The sequence below is a fragment of the Corvus cornix genome, chromosome 3 (genome assembly GCF_000738735.6).
Source record: "Corvus cornix cornix isolate S_Up_H32 chromosome 3, ASM73873v5, whole genome shotgun sequence".
NCBI classification, from domain to species: Eukaryota; Metazoa; Chordata; class Aves; order Passeriformes; family Corvidae; genus Corvus; species Corvus cornix.
In genome coordinates this window covers 6,327,318-6,351,081 of record NC_047056.1, presented here as the reverse complement: position 1 = coordinate 6,351,081, position 23,764 = coordinate 6,327,318, and the positions used below count along the sequence as shown (strand labels likewise).

The 23,764-nt window shown below is 42.4% G+C and overlaps 1 protein-coding gene across 2 annotated transcripts; it reads right to left on the bottom strand.

Moving 5' to 3' along the window:
- Positions 1-679: 679 nt before the first annotated feature.
- On the bottom strand, positions 680-22,055 carry BTBD3 (BTB domain containing 3). Of its 2 annotated transcripts, XM_039568944.1 has the most exons (5): positions 22,012-22,055; positions 10,188-10,452; positions 9,545-9,635; positions 8,927-9,045; positions 680-5,034 (listed from the first exon to the last, which is right to left on the bottom strand). In XM_039568944.1, exons 2-5 carry the CDS (start codon positions 10,328-10,330, stop codon positions 4,002-4,004), a joined length of 1,386 nt encoding a protein of 461 aa, XP_039424878.1. In that variant the 5' UTR covers positions 10,331-10,452; positions 22,012-22,055; the 3' UTR covers positions 680-4,001. The 2 variants fall into 2 exon arrangements, with proteins under 2 accessions (XP_039424878.1, XP_010401354.1); XM_010403052.4 differs by lacking the exon at positions 22,012-22,055 and having other exon boundaries at positions 10,188-10,889.
- Between the last annotated feature and the right edge of the window lie 1,709 nt (positions 22,056-23,764).

Sequence of the window (23,764 nt, the reverse complement as noted above, 5' to 3'; positions counted from 1 at the left end):
TTGGATGAACTATGAAGGTATTGATTTTTTCTGGGGTAACTTCCTCAAATTTCCATATCTCTCTATCAGACTACAGAGTATTTTTTATCATTAGCCAGTAATATATGAAAGGCCTTGGACACGGACATCATGGAAGTGGGGCTTCAGCTTCACTGACCTTAAAAGTATTTAAAATGAAGTCTCAAATCTCCTGGAAGAAAATTGTTAATACTCAGAATTCTGAATACTATTATATAATTAACTTTTCAGCAGAGAACAGCCTCTTGGCACTAACCATGTCCTTTCTGATCCATCAGAGACTGAAAAGCATGGCCTTTCCCGTGCCAACTGTCTTTTAGAATAAACAAGAGACCCTCCCCCTTCATCTCCACATGCTTAATAATATTAATAGAACATGAAAATATTAATGCTAGTAGACAAGGTCTTTCATAAAGCACATAAATGAATTCATTCACTCTAGCTCATTAGCTTAATCGTCAGCCTTTTTACAATGTAACTGATTAACATTTTCATTGTTCTTCCTTGTTTTTTCTTCAGACTTTTGCTTCTTTGGGGATCAAAAGATCTCTGAATACATAAGCTCAACAAATATCCCTGCACAACTGTACAACAATAGGAACTATTAAAAGAGATAACTAAGGGCTTTCACAGCTCATGCTTCAAAGATACTGCAGGAAACAACCATTTAAGAATCATTTTTATTTTTATGTTTAACGCGATTATACACATTCATGAGTCCAACAAGATCTGCACTGTGACATTAAAGATACAGTACAATAACATTCAACATGAGGTACTTCATATATTTATATATATCTGTCCTTTATAAATAATGCTGTAAGCCTGCTAAGGTCAAACACTGCTTCAGCACAAATGGGTGCTGGGACCTGAAGTGAGCCGAGTTTATCACAACAAAAAAACAAAACCCAAACCAGTTCAGTGCAATAAGTGTGTAGAAATTAAAATGTTTACTTAAATACTATTTTAGATATGCAGAAAGTATATTACATTATACTCTCTTATCACAGATTCCTCTCACCAGCAGATCAAAGATACAAGTAGCAAACACAGCCAGGAACAGTTTAGACAGAATCTGCGAGGTGATCTCTATCGACATGACGTTTACATTTCAGGCTGATATGGCTGATGCTTGCGAAATGTCAATCAATGTATTCAAGCTTGGATGCTTCTGCTAAACCGACCAAATCCACATTCAGACACCTACTCAAGTGCTCTGATGTCCTAAGGTGAGTGGCACCGCTCACCTTCTTACATCCCAGTACTTGTTAGCATCACGAAGTGCTCAGAAGCAAGTCACACTGTGACCATCAAAAGGTGTTTTGGGTGCCTTTGTTTGATGACCCACACTGGAAACCTTTCCCTGCACCAGCTCCTAAAACCTGGAATGGACTCAGAGGAATTAAGCTAGAGGCTGTTTTCATCCTACTTCATCAAAAAGACTTTGTAAAAGAATCAAATAAGAACAATAATTAAGTAACAGCTCATTTTCTACGTATTACAGCTACAGAGTATTCTGATCTCTGAACTTCTCTTCCAGCCAGTGAACATAGCAGATACGTCACCTTTGTTTGCAGGTAAGTCAAAACAAAGAATAAATTAAAACTGAGAACCCGAGACTAGTTACACCAACGCAGCACTCTCTGACTTGTCCCACCAGCTGTGGCACATGGGTTTTTTACCAACCAAATTGGAATGCAGCTTGCTACCACAACTTGTCAATCTGATCATCACTCAGTGTAATTACATCTGCATCAGCCACTTGCTGTAAGAAAACTTAATCAGCTGATTAGCATCTTTCTCTGCTTTGAAATTTATCTAAATAAATGGAACTGCCGCTCAGATGTTGTCTAAAAGTAAATGACCATTACCTCATCACAATCTCAGATTCTTTTTTACGATCTCTTCAGCAACTCTTTCTCCACTCCATACCATTTATACTCTTGCCTATTTTCAGCTGCAGATCTAAATATAAATAACTAGAGGTTTTTTTAAATCTCTCTCTGGGAGTTTTCCATGGAGCATTCTGTTTAGATTTCACGAGCAGTCTGGATTATGTACATCTGTTACAAAAAACAAAACCTTTTTCTATGTATTTTGAGGGTGTTTACATTTCAGAAAGAGCACTGCTTACACACACATGTATGTGTGTATATAAAACATTAAACGCTAAGATGGGTGAAAGGCATAAATCCTGCAGGGTACTTTTTTACCTGGCTCTCTTTTCATTACCTAGAAAGAAGATCTGGGCTTTGGCCATAAAGTGTTTGATGACTACACTCCAGTTTTCCTTACTTCAGATGGTATTTTGGACACTGCAAAGATGTATTGGCACTTTCCGATGGCCACGGGCCAGTATTCCAACCGTCAAGCAACACTTAGAGTAATAGTATTAAACTGGTAAGAAATCATATGAGAAAAACATTTTTATTACAGAACTGACAAGTGAATTTAGGGTTATGCTACGTTAATGTGCTGATATACTGTAACATTAATCTTCAGCCAGTCTAAAGAATCATTTGGTCCTCTCATTTTGTTAAAACGTACGCAACAAACAGAACCCACTTCGGAGGTGAAGCAAGAATGAGATGCTTTACAATGGGCAGCGTAGCCTTTGAGGAACAACTGTCCCAGTGCAGTGATGAAGGATTTTCTTATGTTTAAGTAGTACCTGTAGTTCTTATTTATACTGGTTTCCTTCCCTCATACAAGGAGTATCCCTCATACTTTTGCAAAAATGGTACAGACATGTAACAGGAAGTTTGGGGGGAAAAAAACTCAGGCAAGGAAAAGGTTCCATACCACATAATCCTCTGATTGATGTGTAACCATAAGCAGTTGCAAGAGCTCCAACAATAACACATTAGAGGAGACTTCTTCCCCCTCACTGCTATCTGATAACATACACTAAGTGTAGTATGACCACAGCTGAGAATCTTCTGTCTTTGTCTAAATTTCAACTGGTAATAAAAAGAAAAAAACCCCCTCATATTACAGAAAAAAATCGAAGTCAAGATTGATACATTCTTTTGTTCGTCTAAAATCTGCCTCTACCATGTTTTTTAGGAAGAAAAACAAGCCACCCAAAACAAACAAAAAATTATCCTGCATCAGATGATTGATATTAATTCCCATTTATTTAGCAAGGGTTCAGAGAAGTGCCATTTAAAGAGATCAAGTCTGACATAGCCAAAGCTGGGTCATGGGAGTAGAGTTTCAAGAGCTGCATATACAATTTGAACACGTGCAAGTACTTCCTCACCTTCATGGTGGGATTCCTAGAAAATGAACTCCAAGGGTAACTAGCCAAGCCTACATCCCTTCCTCACTGTGAGCATGTCCATGCACTGGGGACATGGTCAGCATGCCCTGGAGCTTCCTCAAAGATGCTTCCTTCTCCCCATATTCCCCTGGAGCCATCCCAAACAAATGGCTGCAGGAGAATCTCACAGGATAAAGGTTTAAACTTGCGCTTTTTCTGCTTATAACTGAAGGACTTCTTTCAGCCCCTGTTGTCAAAAGCAGCTTGGTTTACTGGAATCTCCAAAGTCTGCAGAGCAGACAGCGGAGAGAGCTATAAAACAAAGCTCTTCATTTTCTATCCCTACCTCCCCAATACAAGCAGAAAGCAGAAAATGGAGAAAGAGAAAACAGATCAATGAAGACAATGTTTAGTGAGATACAAGAGGGGGACATCCTCTGGTGATTCACAGGTGCATCAAAGAAAGGGTCAGCATCACCAGCAAACAGGCACCCCTCTTAAAAAGCCTTTAAAACTCGCTTGTTTCTAAGAGCTTCCAGTTTAAATACTACACTTAATCACCAACGATGCTACAAGTACAGCAAGCCAGGAACTTGCCCACAGCATTTAGTTACATATTCCCTGTACTGATCACATATCTGCAGATAAAAAGCTAAGTGTCAGTAGGCCTGAACCAGACAGGTTCTTCATAGCAAAATGCTTTGCAGCCACACACTCCCATTCAAGCATAAAATATGAGTTCGGGAATTTGCCCTCCCTGTACCCCCGTGCCATTTGTACTGTCCGAGGAACACTGAAACTGAACAGTCACCTTCCCACACTGAACTTCTGTCATTCCTTCTTGTCCAAAATAGCTGAGTTCATTACCATCCAGAATCACGCTTGCTGTGTAAAAGGTGTCAGGCTCAATCTGCACTGGATATTCAAACCACACAGGAAAAGTGTTACTAGAACCATCCGAGAAGTATTTACTCAAGTTCTGGCCCAGGATAACCCCTTGTCGCTTCAGTTCAATCTTGGCACTGTACTCTGCCGACCCACAGCTGGAGCCGTAGAGCCCAAAGCCAGCAATAAACACTCTCTTATCAACAGCAAACTGGATGCTATCACAGCGGCCCCGGTAGCGCCACTGGTTGCTGCGGTAAGCGCAGGACTGGAAGCGGTGGCAGCGCTGAGGGACAAGGCCTTTCCGGGGCTTGCTGACAAACTGCAGCTCCGGCTTTTTGGCAGCCGTGTACCACAGGAAGATGTCATTGGTTTCGTTGAGAGTCAGGATCCCGGACTGAGCAGCACCGTTGGCAAAGTCGTCGAGGGCCATGGTAGGGATGCGGATCAGGTAGAGAGCCTTGCCCAGCACCTTGCGCTTGTTCTCTATGGTGGCCGTCAGCTCTTGGCGCTGGCACTCCACTTCAGCCCAGTTCAGAGCTGCCTCAAAAACAACAATTTCTTTGGCATTCAGAGTCTCCCTTCGGAGAATGCTTTCAAGTGTCTGAAAATCAATGTCACAGAACCCCTCAGACTTCAAAGCGAGCTCAGCTTGGGCATCAATCACTTCCCAGCAGCGCTGGGTCAGGTCAGGTTCCTCGAATAAGCAGCTCTGGGAGAGCAGCACACAGGCATTCTTTGCACTCAGACTCGTCTCGAGGAAGTTGACGCAGGCGCGGGCCAGGTGAGGAACAATGTACTTCTTGGCAGCATAAAGAGTGGCCAGGACAGTGTCTGCAGCCAAATCGATCTCATCACAATAGATGTACCTGAAATAAAGCACACGGGTGTAATCCTGCTGCTTAATGCAAAACCAGAGTTTGTCAACAACAAACTCACAAAAAATCATAAACAAAGAATATTTAAATGGCTCCACATTAAAACGAAGCAATGCTTTTGGTGAGTATTGATTAAATCCAGAAAGAAAGTACAAAAAACATTCCGCACTTAAGACCATGGAAGAGAACGGGCTTAAATCTAAGGTGAATCCAACTCCCCATTTGGGGTACATGCTATGAGACAATTGTTTAAAAACTGTGGCCCCTGCAGCTCTGTGCTCCTTCCACAGAGGCCTTGGCTGATGAGAGGCCCCAGGCAGGAACTCCTGCCTCACTCAGCTACCACAGGAGTCTGGAGCATGTGTTACCGAGAGTCCCCGGACTGCATGTCCCCTGACCGTGAACCGTGGTTTACTGAGGCGTATGCACAAAATCAGGAATGGTAACAAGTTTGTAGAAGGTAACTAGGTAATCTAAGAAGAGAAATGCTACTCAAGTATATGAGGTGCTATCCATTTCTGTAACTACTGGATTGGGTTTTTTTAGGAGGTGGCTTTTTTGTTTGGGCTCATGTTTTTGCTTGTTTTTTTTAAAGGGTGATGAAGCATATAGGAAATGGAACATTTCAGGTTTTTAATGCTCACAACATCCTACCTCAACCAGCACAGCATTTTCACTCAGTCTCACTGCATAAGGATGAAAAAAGCTTTACTGCTATGGTAGCGTGGTGGAAGAGATGAAGGTGAAATTCTATTTATGTGACTAAACTGCTGGGATTCATTGCTCAGAGAAATGAAGCATTGTACAGTTTGTTCTTTTCAATATCTCATGCTTCAGGGCCCCATTTGCAGCTGGTGAATGCAATGTGCTAAAACCATGCCAAATGCAATTTCACTCTTCACAGGGATAAGCAAGTCTTGATGGTTATGGCTGATAAAAGAGTCTTCCTCCAGAAAAGCTAAAGTTGTATGGAACCCTGTACTAATTAAAATTTTCTAGTTAGCAGGTTTCCCTACACAGTGAGTTTTCTGCAGAACAGATGTGCCTATAAAGAGAAATTAGTACCTACACTGGTCTGATTATAGATGTAAATAACTATTTGTATTTTTGCAGCTGTAAGATAGTATCCTCCATGCCACACTTGGAAAACACACACAGAGGGGATACTGCTCCAGCAATATAAAATCTAAGAGGTTACAGAGAAAAAGAAAACTTACACAGAGCCAAGCCTATTTTTAGTCTTTACTACTTGGTTTCAGCTTATTTGTAAAACCAAAGAGCACATCTCTATATCAATGGTTACAGGCGTAGCCCCTTTACCGCCCAAAAAATTCCATTCAATTAATTTGTTTTTATGATTGTCCTCATTGCTCTCCAACTCTTTCCTCCCTTCCATTACTTCTCTTTGCCTGCTAGTACAGCAGAGAGTGATGACATCTGTTTTAAATCGAAACAGTACAAAAGTTGCTATTTTAATATTCCTGAAAATCAAGAACTAATATCACTGATGTACAGCAGACACAGCACAGATCGGCTGTCAGCAATACTCCACACCTGTCCCTCTGCCAATGCACCTTGACTCTGGTCTGCGGTTACTGATATTCCAGTTTCACCCTGTTCTCAAACAGAGGATTCTGTCAGAGCACGGGGTTTGATGGTTTAGTAACACATTCAGCCTGGGATGAGATCACAGTTCTAACTTGAACAGTCAAGACTGAGATAAGATATAATACATTAAAGCACCAGTTCAGTTTGACAACTAGACTGTAAGTTTAACCCTGTTTTTAAAACTGTAGAGAACAGTCAAAGCAGTTTTACTGGGAGAATAATTAGTATCTACCAGTCATGGTGTTTCCCGTATTACACCTGGCAATACCTTGTTTGTTGTCAGAGTGCCCACTGTGTAATAAAACACACCAAAAAAATTATGCTATTTATGCTATTCATTGGCCCAAGAAAAAAGAAAAAAAACAAAACAAAACAAAACCCAGCAAGATGTCAAAACCAAAAAACCCAAACTCAATGTATTTTCTGATAAAGTTTATGATGTGGAAAGAAGCATATGAAGGAGAGGCTGCTTTGGGATAGAGTCTTTCCCTCTGTAGCAACAGTATCATGAGCCTTCTGCCATCCACAGCTCACAGCAGTTGCAAGCGACACTCACAGGGATGATTTCCCAGAGGGAGAGGAGTGAAGGGGGATGGTGGCTGCCCCTAAGCTCCATGTGCAGTGGATCCTGTAGCGAGGGGACGCTGCACTGCTGAGCACCATCCCTGTGCCTTCCCTGCACCACCACGGCTGCACTGGAGCACTCTGCAGCCTCAGGCACGCTGCATCACTGGCAAGGTTACCTCAACAGCCACACAGCCCACAGACTTTTTCTGGTCTTTTGGGTTTTTTCAACAAAAGCTGGGACGGTGATGAATCCCATGGTTCTGGTCATGCTCCCATAGATAGTTTCCTAAATTGCCATGGGCTAAATAACATGCCAAGACCTAGATGTCAGTATTGATACACTCTTTTCTAGGCTTGCTTTCTGCACGCATTTCTTAATGATAAATTCAGAAAGCATTGTTTTTATATGGCACATCATGTTTAGTCACAGTGAAATAGAATTGCTGTTCAAAAAGAAAGGGAGGGGCTTGGAAGAATCCAAGTATCTTGTATTTGTGATTTGCAAAATTCAGCATGAAAGTAAAGCATAAGTCTGAGCTCTGCCACAAAACCAAAAGGGCCCAAAGTAAAGATCCATAACACACCTCCCTACATAATGTCATATCTTAACTTTATTTTTCAAGTCTATAGAACATCTGTTGAGCTCTTCCTAGCAGTTACTGATATTTGCACAGGACATTCCTGATGTTGATGATAACCTAAAAAACTCTATATGCAAGTTTGAATGTTCATCTATGGTGCCACTGAAATGCAAAAAAAGAAAAAGAAACTGTTCTGTAATCACAAGCTAATCAAAACAATCTATGAAATACAATAAATTGCTAGCTAGTGATTATATCATTACATGCAAGAAAACCTGCAGCATATTAAAAGGATCACGATCAGATACTGATGTATTTTCTGTAAAAGAAAGCAATGGCATTTATTTAAACTGAAGGAAAAAAAAATCCTCAAAGCCATAGCATTTCTGTGATAGGGCATTTCTCTTTGACAATCAGTTTATAGATACATTCAAGGACAATTCGGCAGGGAAGCTGCTTCATTATGCCCATTTAGGAAAAGACAGCATTTCTTACGCAGTTTGCAAGAAGGAAAATAATGATCATGTAAACTGACTAGTTTTCCTTGTTAGATAAAATCCCCTATTCATGTAAACAGGCTTTTTATCACTTTCCAAATGCATCAATATGATACATGAGGAGAAATTTATTTTTCAGGGGCTATATTGAATAACTTAGGGTCATTTTTCTAAGACAAGACCTGCATACTGCAGGTTTCTAAAAGAACTGGAACAATGTCAATCTACAAACCCAGAAATTTACTGGGTTTGAGGGGGCTTTGTGCATGTATTTTTAACTTTACACTATGCTTGCAAAGTAGAACAGTTGGTTTGGGTTTTTTTTGTTACAGCTGACAAATCTTTTTAGTAACTCCATTCCTTTGTGTAACGTGTAGTGACAAATCAGATCGATAGGCATTACAGTACACAATGTGCCCAAAGATCCCCTGTCAAAGTCATTATTTACAGCTGCCTACATTAGTCTAGGGGAGAGCAAAATGAGGGGAAAGTTTAAAACACAAAAAGAGGAACATTTTAAGCGACTGCTTTCTTTCTGTTTATATGCAAGTCTAATACTTCAGCTATGACATTGGCAGCGTATGTATACATCAGACAGGGAAACATATCCAGCAGATGAATGATGCTTACTTCAGCATTGCAAGAAAAGCAGCAGGCTCAACATCTGGTATACGGATTTCATCTTTGTCCTCAGCAAGCTCTCCGTAAAACATCGCGTGGAATACAGAGCTCCCAACAGCCAGGACGTACTGTTGAGAAAGGGAAACCTTATTTCATGCTTTGAACTGAAAACACTGCCAACACAAACAATGTGGGAGAGCCACTCTGAGCATACTGGGCTGCACTGACAGGCTCTACAGGCACACTTCAGTAAGAAATGTAGTCCAAGTTAGGAACAAATTACACATTTTCCTTGTGTTTTACTCTCCTGGGCATACATGCATTAGCTACTGGAAAACGCTCATCTCCACTGCAGAAGTGAACTATTTCTAGAAAATCTCAAGAGCAATATTAATCAACAGCACAAAGCAGTATTCCTAACTTTACTGCCCTAGCCCAACAAATGTACTGTTTAACTGAAAACACAAAGAAAAGCCAGGGATGGATTATCCCACTGCATGTGGCCTTTTCAGATACAGACTGCTGCCTGTCCCAGAAGAGCCGAGCCTCCCACGCTCTGTCCCGGCATAGCCGTGGGAGCTCTCTCTGGCTCTCCCTGCCCGAGCAGATCGTGCAGCTGTTGCTTACTTTGTGTCCCGGCAGCCGCTGGGTCCCACCTGGTGGCCCGACCACAAAATGAACATCTGCCATCAAGTCATTGTTGAACATCACTGCATTTCTACAAACAGAGGTAGCATGTTAATTTGTGGCACCCAGGAACTCTCTGCATGCCCCAGACCCATGAAATTTAATTTCTTAGCAACTTCAAGTTGCTTGTTAGCAAAGAGAAGCCAGTCACACTTTGCTTCAAGCTACTTTACACATCATCGCATAAATATACCAGAGAAAATACTAAGGAGGAAAAAGCATGTGTGGGGGGTGTGTGTGCAATAAAACCAACCCCCAAACTTCCGAGAACTTTCCAAGAAGCGGAAATCAAAGTCCAGCGCATGTATCACTGAAAATCCCCACTGAGGTCTAAAAGCAAATCTTTACGGGTATGCTGCAGCTTTCAGCAACATTTTTATTTACTGAAATAAATGCACTGTCTGGAAAAGAGATATTAAAATATTTTTCCATTACCAAAACTCTTATTTCATGCACACATACAGGGAGACAAAAAGCCCAAATAAAATATAACAGTGTTTTCCTCAGCAAATAAATGCATTCTGGACATTTTGCTACTTTTCACCTCTCCATTCAAACACCAAAAAAACTGCCCTGAACTTACCTCTCTCTGATGGTTGGATAAAGTCCTTGCCAATTAGGTGCAGGAATAGTGTTGTTGTTATTGAGATTTTGCTGATGGTACTGCTGGACAGCAGTTGTATTAGTGTTAGCTGGTTTCTTTCGGGGAAAAATATCAGCAGCCATCTTCTTCTTCTTTTTGGTCTTCAAGGTAATGATTTCATAGCAAACTGGAGGCAATTTGCTGTTGCTACTGCCGCTGCTATTTCCTTTCTTAGAGCTCTTCTTAGACCTGTTCTTGACCGTCTCTGGAAGCATCAAGAAGAAGGTGAGACATTTCATGTTCTTTCCTTTCTCATCTACCATGAGTATACTCGTGTGTAAAGCCTGACAGCCTAACTAGTTAGGAACATTTAGGAATGCACGTGGAAGCTGTTACACCAAAAGCAGCAGAGCTGAGAGTTTTCTTCTTTTCCAGCAAGACAAGGTGACCTTTCCAGCGCACCGAGCAAGAAACTGACTTTAAGTTTGATCCAGAACTCGAATCGTTAAATACATCCCCATCATTCCAGCCAGCTTTCCTTCTTTCCAGCTTTCCCGATCAGGAGCCGCCTGGCAGCGCTACGCGCCGGGCAGAGGGCAGGAGGAGCGCACGGCGGCAGCGCCAGGCTGCCGGCGAGCCGAAGTTGCGCGGGCAGGGCTGGCGGCGGAGCGGGGCCGGCGGCGGAGCGGGGCTGGTAGCCGAGCGGGGCTGGCAGCCGTGTGGGGCTGGCAGCCGTGTGGGGCTGGCAGCCGTGTGGGGCTGGCCGCGGAGCGGGGCTGGCCGCGGAGCGGGGCTGGCGGCCGTGCGGGGCTGGCGGCCGTGCGGGGCTGGCGGCCGTGCGGGGCTGGCGGCCGTGTGGGGCTGGCGGCCGTGCGGGGCTGGCGGCCGTGCGGCCGGAGCGGCAGCGCGGAGCCAATGGCTGCAGCCGCCGAGAGCGGCTCGCGCACAGTGACACCTCTGGCAGCCCGCGCCGCTCCCGCGCTCGAGCCGCAGCGGCGCTCCCGCAGCTCCCACGCAGCCGAGGCAATTAAGGAATAAATGGCACACGCCGTTGCGTAAGCGCGCGGCTGGCCAGGAGAGTGTGCGTGCGTGTGTGCGCGTGTCTGTGAGCTCTCCTCCGTGCCGCTTCAATTTTCACAGGGGAAGCAACAAGAAGTTGAAATCAGGTAGAAAGATCTATCTGAGTCTATTGCCGTGGGAACTATTTCCACGGGCGTTCGATATTAGCACAGCTTCCTTTGCCTCTAGCGTTCCCACAAATCCCTCCTGTGAGAGTTGTTCAGCAAGTGTGTGACAGATATCAGAACCGAATTAAAGCAATCGAGCAGCAGCAGCACAGACAGCGATGCAGCCAAACAATCCCTTTCAGCGCAGCTTCTACTCCAGTGTAACATGAACAGGGATGAGGTCACAGCTTCAGCTTTAACTCCTTATGTTTCCAGATAACATAACAGCCTTTGACAGGGGTCCCAAATCAATAAGCAGTGCTAATTAAGCCAGCTTACACCAGACACGGCTGCACCACATCAGAAGAAAACTTCTAGATGTGCAATCAGATTAAAGCAAACCAGAGTGAATATATTTAATCAATATTTCAAAGCATTAAATGAAAAAGTCTGAATGATTTAGAGAGTCTTGGGCAAAAAACACTCCTTGAGATGCAAACACAGTCCAATTTTACACAAATACTTTCTGAAATAAACAGGATATAAGCTATGCCAACCAAACCACTTAAATAAAAAAGAAGTCTAATTTTCAGTCATTAGTTTACTCAGAACTTAAACTTAGATCAGATTTCTTTAACAGCAGGTCAAGTGTATAGAAAAACCACCAAGCAAGCATATCCACTTAAAAACAAAAGCAGGGAAATAAAATATACTTGATATGAGGAGTCAACATATCACACCTTAAAATACCGGGAAGCAGATAATTAAAATATTATTTCAGACTTACTTTCAGTTTTAAAGAAAAAACTCCTCTGCTTTCAAAACTAATTTAGCCACATTTTGCCATAATTAGTTTTGCTGGACAACAATACAGCAGGGAAATTAAAGTGAGAAAAGGTTGATGAAGAATGTTGTTGAAGCCCCTGACAAATCTGCCACTGATTACTCAGGCCATTTATTCAATCTCCATCCCAACTGCTTGAATCACAGCTGTGGCTTCGTGACACACACTCAGGATGTCTTTAACCTGAGAGTGTGCAGGTATTTCAAAGATTACCAGGCCTCCTTGGGACATGCTCCACAAGAAGCACTAACTGTGTGCCCCAGCCATCTGGAGGCTTTGCTGCAGTGGTTGGAGATGATGCCATTCCCAGACACATCTGCCCTCTCTGTCTGAAGGCACTACTCATGGAAGGGGGAAACAGAAGAAGACATGTCCGTGCCTCAGCTGCTACATTTCACAATCTTAGTGCAAGATCTCCTTGACTGCTGCTTTAAAGGAAGATGGTGGGTTATGCCTGGTGTAGCTGAAAGGCAGAGACACGTTGCTAAATACATTGAGGAGAGGTTATGTAACTTCCAAAGAAATTATTTCTAGCAACCTTTTCTGTCTCCTCCCCGCTTTTTCTTTTTATCTGCAACAGTCTGATTAGAAAGGGAAACTAACAACCTAAACCATATTGAACCGTAGAGAGGGAAAAGGAGGAGTAAAGGAGCAGAAACTCATCCCACAGATGGGATCTTATAACTGCTCACAGCTGAGTTTATACCATGAACACAGCAGGTATTCCCTTCACAGAATTTGAGTTTGTTGAGTTTGCCTAAGTTTTTTTACTCTCCTTATGTAAATTTCCAGCCCTTCTAGTTACAAAAATAACCCTTGTGCCACTGCACAGGACAAACATCTCAAAAGAAAGAAATCTTAAAGAACCTCTTAAAGATATAGATAACCACAGACTCCAGAAAATCTGGTTCTCAGTGTTGCAGTTGGCAGAAGGTGAAAGCAGGGGTTGGAAGATTTGATTGTCGTTCCACAAATCCATTTTATAGACTTCCAAAGTATATAAAAATCAAGGTCTCTGCACATTTCTTCAAACCAATGACCAGGAAGAATCCAAAGATTTTACACACACACCAGATAAGGTCACTGGGAGGCTACAGGTGATAATGAGGGACAGACTGACCAGTTAAATCCATGTGGGAAAAACAGTAAATGAGAATCCACAGGAATCCCCACCAACCTTTGAGTTCTGTAACACACCACACATGTACAGCACGTTGTACTTTCTGGGAAAAGAAAGGAAAGGAGGGAAAAACTGCAGCTGAAGCATGTTCTGCCTGAACTCAGAAGTCAGACAGACCCCAGCAGACAAGAAGGATCTGCATGACAGGATAAAAGCCCACCCCAGTAAATAAGAAGCCAAACTGCCATCTTTGCCTGCTCTTAAGCCACCCAACAAAATCTGGTCTGCTCTAACTGGAAAATAGCACTGATTCCAGAACAGAATCTAAATAGATTTAGATTTTAATAGAATTCCTATGAAAAACTATAAACATCTCACAGGTTCATACCACCTTCTACTGCACTTCATCATCTCAGCAACTAAATCTCATAAACTAATCATCAGATGGATGTGAAATGGGAAAAACAACCCCCAAAGCATTAGTGCTATTCTCACTCACTATTCTTTCTGTTTTGGCAGCAGCTTCCACTTATTTTTGTACAACGGTGTTTTCTCCCTTTACTATATACATACTGTCAATGAATTTAGAAATCAATATGCTGGCAGTCAGTAAAAACAACCTAGGAACTGCTGCCTGTTGAAAGACCAGTCAAAATCCCCAGTTTAGATCAGTTTGCCTCTAATAAGAGGATCAAGGAAATTGACCTTCTCTGACCCAAAGATCTAGCCATTTCTGAAATCTTATTACAATGTACTCCTAATCTTCCTCAGCAAGTCTCAGTTTTCTTCATTAATTATATATTAACAGAACTAAACTTGATATATACAACTGAGAAAAAGGGAAATACAGTTTTTCAAAGGCACATTAATTTTTATTTTACAAGCAAAGTAGTCAGACCAGGAATATTTCATGTTAAAGCGTGTAGGAAATTCCATGTTTAAATCTTAACACTGGCCTAATGGGTATTCAAAATGCCAGAAGAGAAGAATTAAGCAAAGGACTATATTCCCAGTCTGAGATACTACACACCAAGTTACATGTCCCTTTCAAATTATTAGGAGCAGGTTATGAGCCCTTGGAAATCAGTTCCTGACTAAACATTGTGAACTGAAGCAGCAATTTTGCTGTTCAAACCCAAGTGTGTGCAACACACGTGCCATCCCAGTTTCATTTATCCCTTAAGAACATAATATACCTTGATACCATTGTGTGGCACAGGCGTCACAGCAAAGCCCAGCTCCTGGTACAACTTTTAATAGTATGTTACTACTGTAATTATGCCTTTCTATAGGTAACTTCCAATAGGGAAATCAATTTCAGGGCTGATGGGAGTATTCTTCCTCATACTTCATCAGTTTCTCCTGCTGCAATAGCAGGGATACCAAAGTGTTTCTATCTTTTTTCTCCTTCTAACAAATTGAGTTTTTCTACATCTCTCATTTACAGGCCTGTTCCTCATATCGTAACATGAGCTAGACAATTCTATAAAACACAAGCTTTCATCAAAATTCCCAATTGTTTGTTACAACCACATCATGAATAAAGGAAAGCATTCTTAGTAAGCAATGAGGAAATGCATACATTTCTTTTTCTGTAAAGTTGCCAAGCGTCTTCTTTGGCAGTTACTATGTCCATGCATTATTAACATTGTTTAAATTCTGAATTTCTCCTTACAAGGAAACAAATTTCAGATGACACATCTTGATTAACCAAAATAAATACACAATGTTACTGTTTAACAAATCTACCTGTCTGCCCACTGCTAGTTCTCACTGAATTGAACTTTAAGCACTCATTTAAAAACTGAATATACATGTTCAAAAACCAAATAAACAAACAGAAAACCTCATTAAACCCAACCCACACAGCTGTGGTGTCTTGTTCTGTTTACCTCTCTATGAATTATTTAGTCACTTGGAAGAGTCCTTCCCAAGCACCATTCCAACCGTTCTGTTTGTAAAAACCAATTTGGAAAGGGGACTGATAGCTCTACCCTTCATTTCCTCAAGTAAAAAAAAAAAAAAAAAAAAAAAAAAAATCATTACAGTGGACAAAACCATCCAATCTCCTCTCTCCTAAGTTTCTCAATGGCAGAAGAAGAAAGATGGAAGAAGCCAAGATGGCATCTACTTCTGTCTGCTGGACGGAAAATCTGGCAACGAAGTCTTACTCAGTAAGGTCTTCTATGGAAAAATAATAAAATAAAAAGACTACTAGAAGCAGGAAGAAAGATGGGCAAAATTGTAAAGACTCTCAAAGAAACCAAATTAGATGCTAAAAAAATAGCATTTACTTCCCAGAATAGCCAAGAGCCGTGAAAGAGTAGAATAGTATCAGAGTAGAATTGCATCTTGAACCAAGACTAGAAGCTTCAAACCAAAGTCCAAAATAGCTAAATTGTATTTTTCCATAGAACTCATGCTACACCAGCAGCATACTTGTTACCAAATATTCCTGACTGCTTAGTGTTTATGAGGATTTAGATACTTTGCGTAACATAATCCACTAAGATAGCTTTTCCATTTTTTTTACTAAATGCCCTTAATGCTTTGAAGAAAACAAAAGTAGAAAGCCCTGAGCAGCCCAGTCAAAAGGTAAACACAAACTTACACAAGATAGAAACCTAAAGAATGAGTATTCACAGTTATTTTTTACTCTTGTAGTCTTTGCTAGCATACAGGCTACACATGGCATTTGTTTTTACTCTCTCTACCAAAGGAGCCTTAATCTTTTTAACATGTCCTTTTTGTACCTGCAAAATAATTTTGTTTTGTTTTTTTAAGCAATATCTATTTTGAGAAAAAGCAATCAAAACAAAATGTATTTAAGAATACTATCTAGTCCTATGTTTACTTGCAAATAAACTTCCCTTGTATGGATTTCAAGTCACTTTCCATAAACCTGTTCCTATGTCAACTGCAACATCTCCTATTCTCATTTTTTCCTGTTACTTTTCTTGCTTAGCTGCTTAAAGCCTGCAATTTAACCTCAGTGAGAGGTCGAATAACTTTGTATTTATGCCCCAAACACCAAAGACTTTGCTATGCTGGGTTTTTTTCTTTTAAAGTTAAAGGTTTTGTTCCCTGATGGACCAAAATAAATACAGCTAATGTATCAGAGTGAGAAAAAAAATGTTCAAAATTTTCTTGTATTTTCATTCTGATTTCAAGACCATGCCTGCTGCATGAATGACAGTCCATATAAACCACAACTGTGAGAAGGAAGGTTAAGGCTTAAACAACCCGCAGCGAAAAATATACTTGATCCCGTTACAGTGAATTACCCCACAGATATTCTCTTCTGGGCATATGGAAAGAAATAATGTCAAATGCTTCGTTACAACCTAAAATATATGATTTTACAAGCCTGCTAAGACATATTCCTCAATATCATAGTTTTGGAGCTGCAGGTAGAAAATATCCCAGTGCAGAATTTGCAATGCATTCTATGAGCATTAATTTGTTTCTTGATAGTTCAAAGTAAAACCAAGAATTATAAATGAACTCTGAGAACAGAAAACCTGCAACCACAAAATGAGAATTCAGTTCAAGGTTACAGGAGATAAACTGTTTTGCTACTAATTTAAAAGAGACAAATTATGCATTTGTTCCCTATCACGGCTACTTGAGCTTGTCCACTTCATTTCACGTAGAGCTTTGCTCTTGACAGTCTGTGGGGTCAAAAAATAAGCTCTTTCTTAGTGGCTGCCATTTATTTATTTATTTATTTATTTATAAACACGATATTGCAAACCTGAAAGCACTCAACCCTTTTTCTAAGGCAAAGGTCAACTTTAATTCTACTCTGCCTCTTACCAAAACTGACTTACAAAGGAAAGATCAGATAGCTCAGGAAATTGGTAATGAGATACAGTGGTTTTCCTCTCTAGGTCACTAATTCTAAATTGACCAAGGTCAACAGTAATCAAAAGTCATTAGCATTTAATGATCCTTCAGTGCCCTGTGAGAAAGAAGCTAGTGATCTTCCTGCACTTCAGAAAAACCATCACTACAATCAGCACTCACATGCTGCCTGCTTCAAGGGAGAGGTCAGATCAGATGACTACAGACAGAACTTCCAATCTTGCAGACAGATCTCGCCTCTGCAGACAAACCTTTATACGAATTTTAACTTGGCTCAGAAACCATCATTTTCAAACTGAACAGTTAAATTAATACAGGCTCTCTGAGGGGCAGGCTGTGAGCTGCCTGGTCCTGCTCCTTCACATCAGCAGTTCCCAAATGTCTTTGTTCCCCTACACACAGAAAGTCTGCAAAATGCAGATGGAAACAGACCCTTCCTCAGAGAGGAAGGTTCTCACTTGTGAGAACCAATGGCAACAGAAGTAACTACTCCATGAGTATCCACAGGGGAACTGCATCACAGTAGATTATGTTGGTGTATAACTCAAGGACTACATTTTCCATGTGCAGGTAACCTACATTCACCATGTCAGATCGCTGTGTTGAAGTTCCCAGTGGGACAGAAGAGGGGGAGAGGATATTGCTACAGTGCACAACCACACCTGCTCTGTGGCCTGCACACTTCAGTCCCCTGGGACTGTCATAGTAACAGCACCTTCAGCAAGGGTAAGGGAAACAGAGGGTGTTGGGGTCCCTCCCCTGCCATGTAGCCCTGGGAGATGGGCCCTGGGGGGGAGACACAGGGTTTCCCTGCCCCTGGTCAGCTTCATTCCCCATTGGTTGGTTTGTGTTCCCCGGTGTGGCCGAGGACCCTCGGGTCCTGTGACTGCGGGGCTCCTGAGAGAGCCCCGGCCATGCGGCTGGAGAAATAAACATCTCTGAAACATCTACCACGAATCTGCCCATATATACTTCACTTTCCACGGGACTCCTGGTTTGATATATACTTGTTGCAGTAATCCCCGCTGCAACAAGAGGGGACTTTTGGAAAGCTTGGTTAGGTACTGTCATGGAAAACTACATCATGCCAATCCGTTTTACATCTAGGCAAGCTTAGGGAACATGCAGCTTACAACTCCACAGCAGATCAGCAACCTGTGTGTTTACAGCAGAGCATCACGGCCAGCAGCATTCGTATGTTAAACAGGAAAAGTCTGCTACAGCTTCTTGTTCCCACTGCGTTTTAAATTACAGAAGAGGAAAATCATGCCAGTGAAAGAGGAACAGGTCAGTACATCGGCAAACCAAGCACTTGATAAGAAAGACATTCTCAGCCACAGTGGCTCTCACTTCCCAAAAGTGAGAATTAAAACAAATGAGTAACAACTCTTGCAGTGCTTTTACAATTGTTTACTAACCCGAATTTTTAGATATGAGAGACCGATTGCTGCTAACCTGAGCCTATTCCAAATAGTTCAAGGAATGGAACCAGACACAACATCCATTAAACTGCATTGTCCTCAATGATTCTCCCTCTGCCACGCATTAGAAGCAGTGGATCTTATTACTTGCCCTTAACTTTGTTTCCAGACTCTCCCAGCACACAGCCTCTATTTGAATCCACATGGACATAAAGATGTTCCCAAATTTTTATCTTATCCACCACTTTAGAAAATCAGATTTATTTTCCTTTGCTGCAAATACTTCAGTCACACTTGCCTTTCTTAGCAGTCAGTTATGCTTCAGTATTTCCATCAGTTTCTCCTCCTCTTTAGAAGTGAATGGCAGCTACTGCATCATGAATTTTCAAGACAAACACATACATACTCCTCAAATTCTGGTTTCAGAATATATTTTTGGGCCTTAAGATGTATTTGTCTATCAGTGTTAGGATATCTTAAATGTTCTTCTTCACAGTAACTCTGTGACACGTCAGAACTGCAGTAGAGAAAGACACTAAGGAAGCAGCAAGTAAGCAAACAGAAGAGCGTAATTAAGGCACTGTACAAGACAAACACAAATACTCATTAGTTTTATGTATTATGAACTTTTATATAGTAGGAAAACCTTTACTTTTTCTTGATATACATGGGGTAGTATCACTTTGGTCTCACAGAAGTGTAAAGGTAAAAGGCAAAGAGCTCTAAGGAATCCTCACACCTCTCAGACAAGCAAACATGCCTGAAGAGCTGCTTTCATTTCATACTCCCAGAAAACCCTTGCAACCAAGTAAGGAGACAACACAGCTCTAATTCCAGAGAATGTAGTTTTTTGAAGAAAATGATTCCTTTAAATTGCCTTTAAATTGTGAAGAGGAGAAAATGTAGCTAGGGTGGTTATGGAGTAACCTGGTACATAAATATCCTGTCACAGAAGGATGTTATCAACAAGTCATTCAGCCTGGTATTTATGTAGTACATGATCCTCTAGTGAAATATTTATTCAGGATATCAGGTAATCTTGGGGTACAGGTGACAGGGCTGGACAAGGTGATGTCTCAAGATACCTTCCAAATCTGTTTGCTGCCGTTCTTCACCCCACACAGCCAGGGCAGACAGCAGATACTCACAGGCTGCCAACCAGCTCCCCAGTGTTTTAAACTGCAAACACTTTCCAGACGCTGGACTTGCTTGGTTTTCACGGCAGCTTGGTGAGGTATCAAACTCATAGAGGGCAGCAGAATCAGAAAACAGAACAGCCAGGCCCCAAAAATGGGAAGTTTGCAAATTTGAATGAAGTGATGTCTTACTTAAGCTTCCCCGCTCAGTTTTCTGACACATACATAAAGTGCTTTTGTAACCAAGGCGGGTGATTGGAATTCAACTTAATGGCAGAAAACACAACCAATGACAACTTCCACCACAAAAAGCTTTTAATCTTTTCCTTCCGAGATTCCCATCTCTTACTTCCCTCTTTTGCCTCGTCTATCAGCCCTTTAAGATAGAAGCTGCTGCTTTATCACTTATTTACAGAGTGCCTCAGAAAACAGAGCTTCCACACCAGCTCAGGTATCTGAACATTTGTAAAACAGAACAACAGCCAGCGAAGCCTGAGGAGTTACCAGAGACAGTATCGGGGCAGAATCTTCTTGAATTACCAGAGAAAGCTAATGCTGGGCATAAACAATATTCTGCTGCAAAACTCATTTGCACAAGTTTCTACAACAGGCGATCTAAATTTCTTCTGACAGCATAACACATGGCCTACCATCATCAGACCTCTGTTTTAATGGAGCCTACCCTAGCACTGCTGCTTTCATCCTAACTGTTTGGTAAATTAGGAAAAAAAAATTTGCTCACAAGCTCTAACAAGCAAGTGGTCAAAACATAAAAATACTGTTGCAACTTGCATTTTTTCCCCCAGCCTTAAAGGGCAAGCTGAATGAATCCCATGCTGCTTCTGGAAGGTGTTTCCTCTGAGGCAGAGCTGAGGATCACTGGCAGGGAAACACAAGGAAAGTTATTGTGCAGTTAGCTCCAGTGTACTTACTGTGGGGGATTTAAGAGGGGAAAAAAAAAAAAAGAAAGTACTGCAGTCCACGTTCAACTTTAGCAATCCTGCAGAACTTATTTCAAATGAAGGCCCTAAGAGATTTGATTTGCAAAGCTAAATTACCCAGTAAACCCCAGATACTGGGCACTGTGACATCCTGCACATACACTCTTTAGTAAACAGTGAGAACAGTTCTCTCTCACTAAAATAAAAGCTATTTTGAGCCTAACACTGGCATAAAAGTTAACTAATGCCAAATAGAGTATTGTACACCTATAACCAAGCACTACCTCTCTCCAAAAAGCAATCAAAAAACCCAGGGCACAGATTAAAATTTAACACACAGATCACATGCTGAAAACAAAGTATGACGAGGACTAAAAACACGGCAAAAAAACCTGCATTAGCACTTCTCAGATGAGACAGTCTGTGGAATTAGACATGTTAGTAACCACAGTTCAGGAACACGCAGGTATCTTAACTTCAATTCAAACTTTAACTCACAACAACCCGCTACTCCCTCCTGTTTCAAAATGCTTCGGCACTCAGGAAACACCACAATGAATTGGATTTATAAAGCTCGAAGTTCACAGGTGGCTTTCTCAAAACAAACAGGAAAAAAGGTGAACTGTAAAGGTGTGGGCCCTTTACGTGAAACCACTGAACCTTCAGACGCAGGAACATCAGGAGGTTCGGCCAACAGTGTGGGGAAAGGAGGTGGTATTTATGCCAAACCGGGTACAACTATTTATTGTGCCTCTGGAAAGTTTACTGAATTAATGCTTAAAATACTTCTTTTATAAAAGAAGCTTTACTTTAAGCAGGAAAAAAGCCCCAAAGCCCAACTTTTGGGCTGAGAGAACGGAACGCGTCCCGGTGAAGGCTCCAGCCTGGCCACAGCCGGGTCCCGGGGCTCCTCCCGAGCCCACTCCATCAGGTCACCAGCGGCACCGCCGCGAACCCACCCCGCTGCTGCACAAAAGGCGACCGAGGGGGCACCAACACCCCCCGCGGACCCGCACCGCGACTCCGACCAAGCAAAGGCCGTGCCCGGGGGGCTCTTTGTGCGGGAGAGCCGGCGGCTCCACTCCCCTCACCGACCGCCCCCGCTCCGCGAGTTCCGCGGCGCTGCCGGCGCTCAGGTGCGGCCGCCCCGCCCCACCCCTCCCCTCCCCTCACGGCGGCGCCTCCACGGGGCGCGGGGAGCCCATTCCCCGCCGGCACCGCCGCAGCCCGGCAGGCGAGCGGGATCCGCGGCCACATCCCGGAGGGGCGCGGCCGTGCCCTCGCGGCCGTGCCCTCGCGGGCGGCCCCGCGCGCCCCCCGCCCCGCACTGACCTGAGGGCGCTCCCGGGGCGGCGCGCGCGGCCCCTCCTCGCGCCGGCGCGCGCGCGCGGCCCCGCCCCTCAGGCGCGCGCGCGCGGCCCCGCCCCCGGCCCGCCCCCCGCGTGCCCGGCCCCCGCGAGCGGCGCCTGTGGGAGGGTTTCGCGCCCCAAAAATGCCGCCCCGCTCTGGAGTGGACCCCCGCACCCCGCCATGGGATCCCGGCAGCGGCGGAGAGTTGGCATTTCACCTGCGGATTGATTTGGGAAACGGACCAACAACATCCCTCACCCCCCCCTCCCCAATTAGAAATCATGTTAGTGCCCGAAGTTGTAGCATCTTCGTACAGCCCAGACTTATGATTTCACCTCCGGAATAAGATGGGAGACAACCTACCTACACCTTAAAAAAAAAGACAAAAAGCGCTTTTAAAAAAAAATTTAAAATTCTGCTAGTGCCTGAAGTCGAAACATATTCACACTGCGCATACGAGGTGAAATAAGTTGGGACACAACCTAACAATATCTTTTTTAAAAAACAAAATAAATTAGAAATATATTTTTTTTTAAAATTAGGAATCTCATTAGAGTTCAAGCATTTCACGGCTTATTGCAACCAACCTGTTTGAGGATTTGCCCTCTAAGAAAAAAAGTGATGGTTTTTGGTGCACGTACCAGTATCTCTGAAAAAGAGAGCTCACCCTTCCCTTTAGACAGCAGTTTTGGTAGATTAAAAGTTATAAGGAAAACTATTTGGTAGGTGAAACCTTTGCACTCTTTCATCCACTCTTATTCACAACCTCCAAGCAAAAAAAACCAAAACAAAAACACCAAAACCCCCCCAGACAAACAAACAAACAAAACAAACCCCAAACAAGTACAATCAAACAAACAACCCCCAAACCCAACAGCTTACAAGAGAAATTCCCCAGGCTGCAGCAGCCACGTTTCATCTCAGGGCCAGCAACAGGCAGCCAGAGGGAAGAAACACCCTTCCCCCTCACATTTATTTGTTTTTCCCAAATAAACTCAATCACACAAGAGGAGATCAGTGCCATACAGCCTTCCTTGCTCCTGCTGCTCATAGGGTGTCCAGGTGAAAAAAACCCAAAACACGAAAACCAACCAAAAAACCCAACCCCAAACACCAAAACTTTTTCTTTCTTAGCTGCTGAAGAAATAACCAAGAGGGATGGACCATTTTCAGGACCAGCACCCAGGATTATCCAGGAGCTTCATAAATAAGGGATTTCTCATAATGCCAGCGTATGTAGCCACGTGGGAAATTAAAATGCATTGCTAGCATTTATTTTTAAAAGCATAGCAAAAGGCTTTGCTTGAAGCTCTAGGGCAAGTTTGGGTTTGTTTTTTTTTTATTATTTTCCCTCTGAAGAAACAATTATTTCTGGAATTGCTGCTGTGTTCCAGCTTTAGTCTCCCGTGAACACTCATTACCTATATTATATACACATTATTCTAGCAGATACCTTCACAATGTGAAATTAGGCATATCTGTGGATAATCAGTGCTTTGCTTTTCCCATTTTAATATTTTTGCTATTAAAATAGAGAAGAAACCAAACAGCAACAATAATGACTGTACACACACACACACACACTTCATAGCTGTTACGGGTTTTACCAGCAAATCACACGCTTTAAATTACAGTGTGTAAATGATCATTTAACTGGGGCTTGGGAAGCCAACAAAATAATCGTTGTCTGAAGTGAACTTAAACATGCTGTAGAAAAACACTGCAATTTTCCATC

Bases quoted from the DNA above. Each gene is read 5' to 3' on its own strand.
- BTBD3 (XM_010403052.4), bottom strand. From the start codon at position 10,510: ATGGTAGATGAGAAAGGAAAGAACATGAAATGTCTCACCTTCTTCTTG. The intron at 9,046-9,544 runs GTAAGCAACAGC...CTTTCTCAACAG, and splicing joins AGCGGCTGCCGGGACACAAA to TACGTCCTGGCTGTTGGGAG. The intron at 5,035-8,926 runs GTAAGCATCATT...GCTTTATTTCAG, and splicing joins GCTTTTCTTGCAATGCTGAA to GTACATCTATTGTGATGAGA.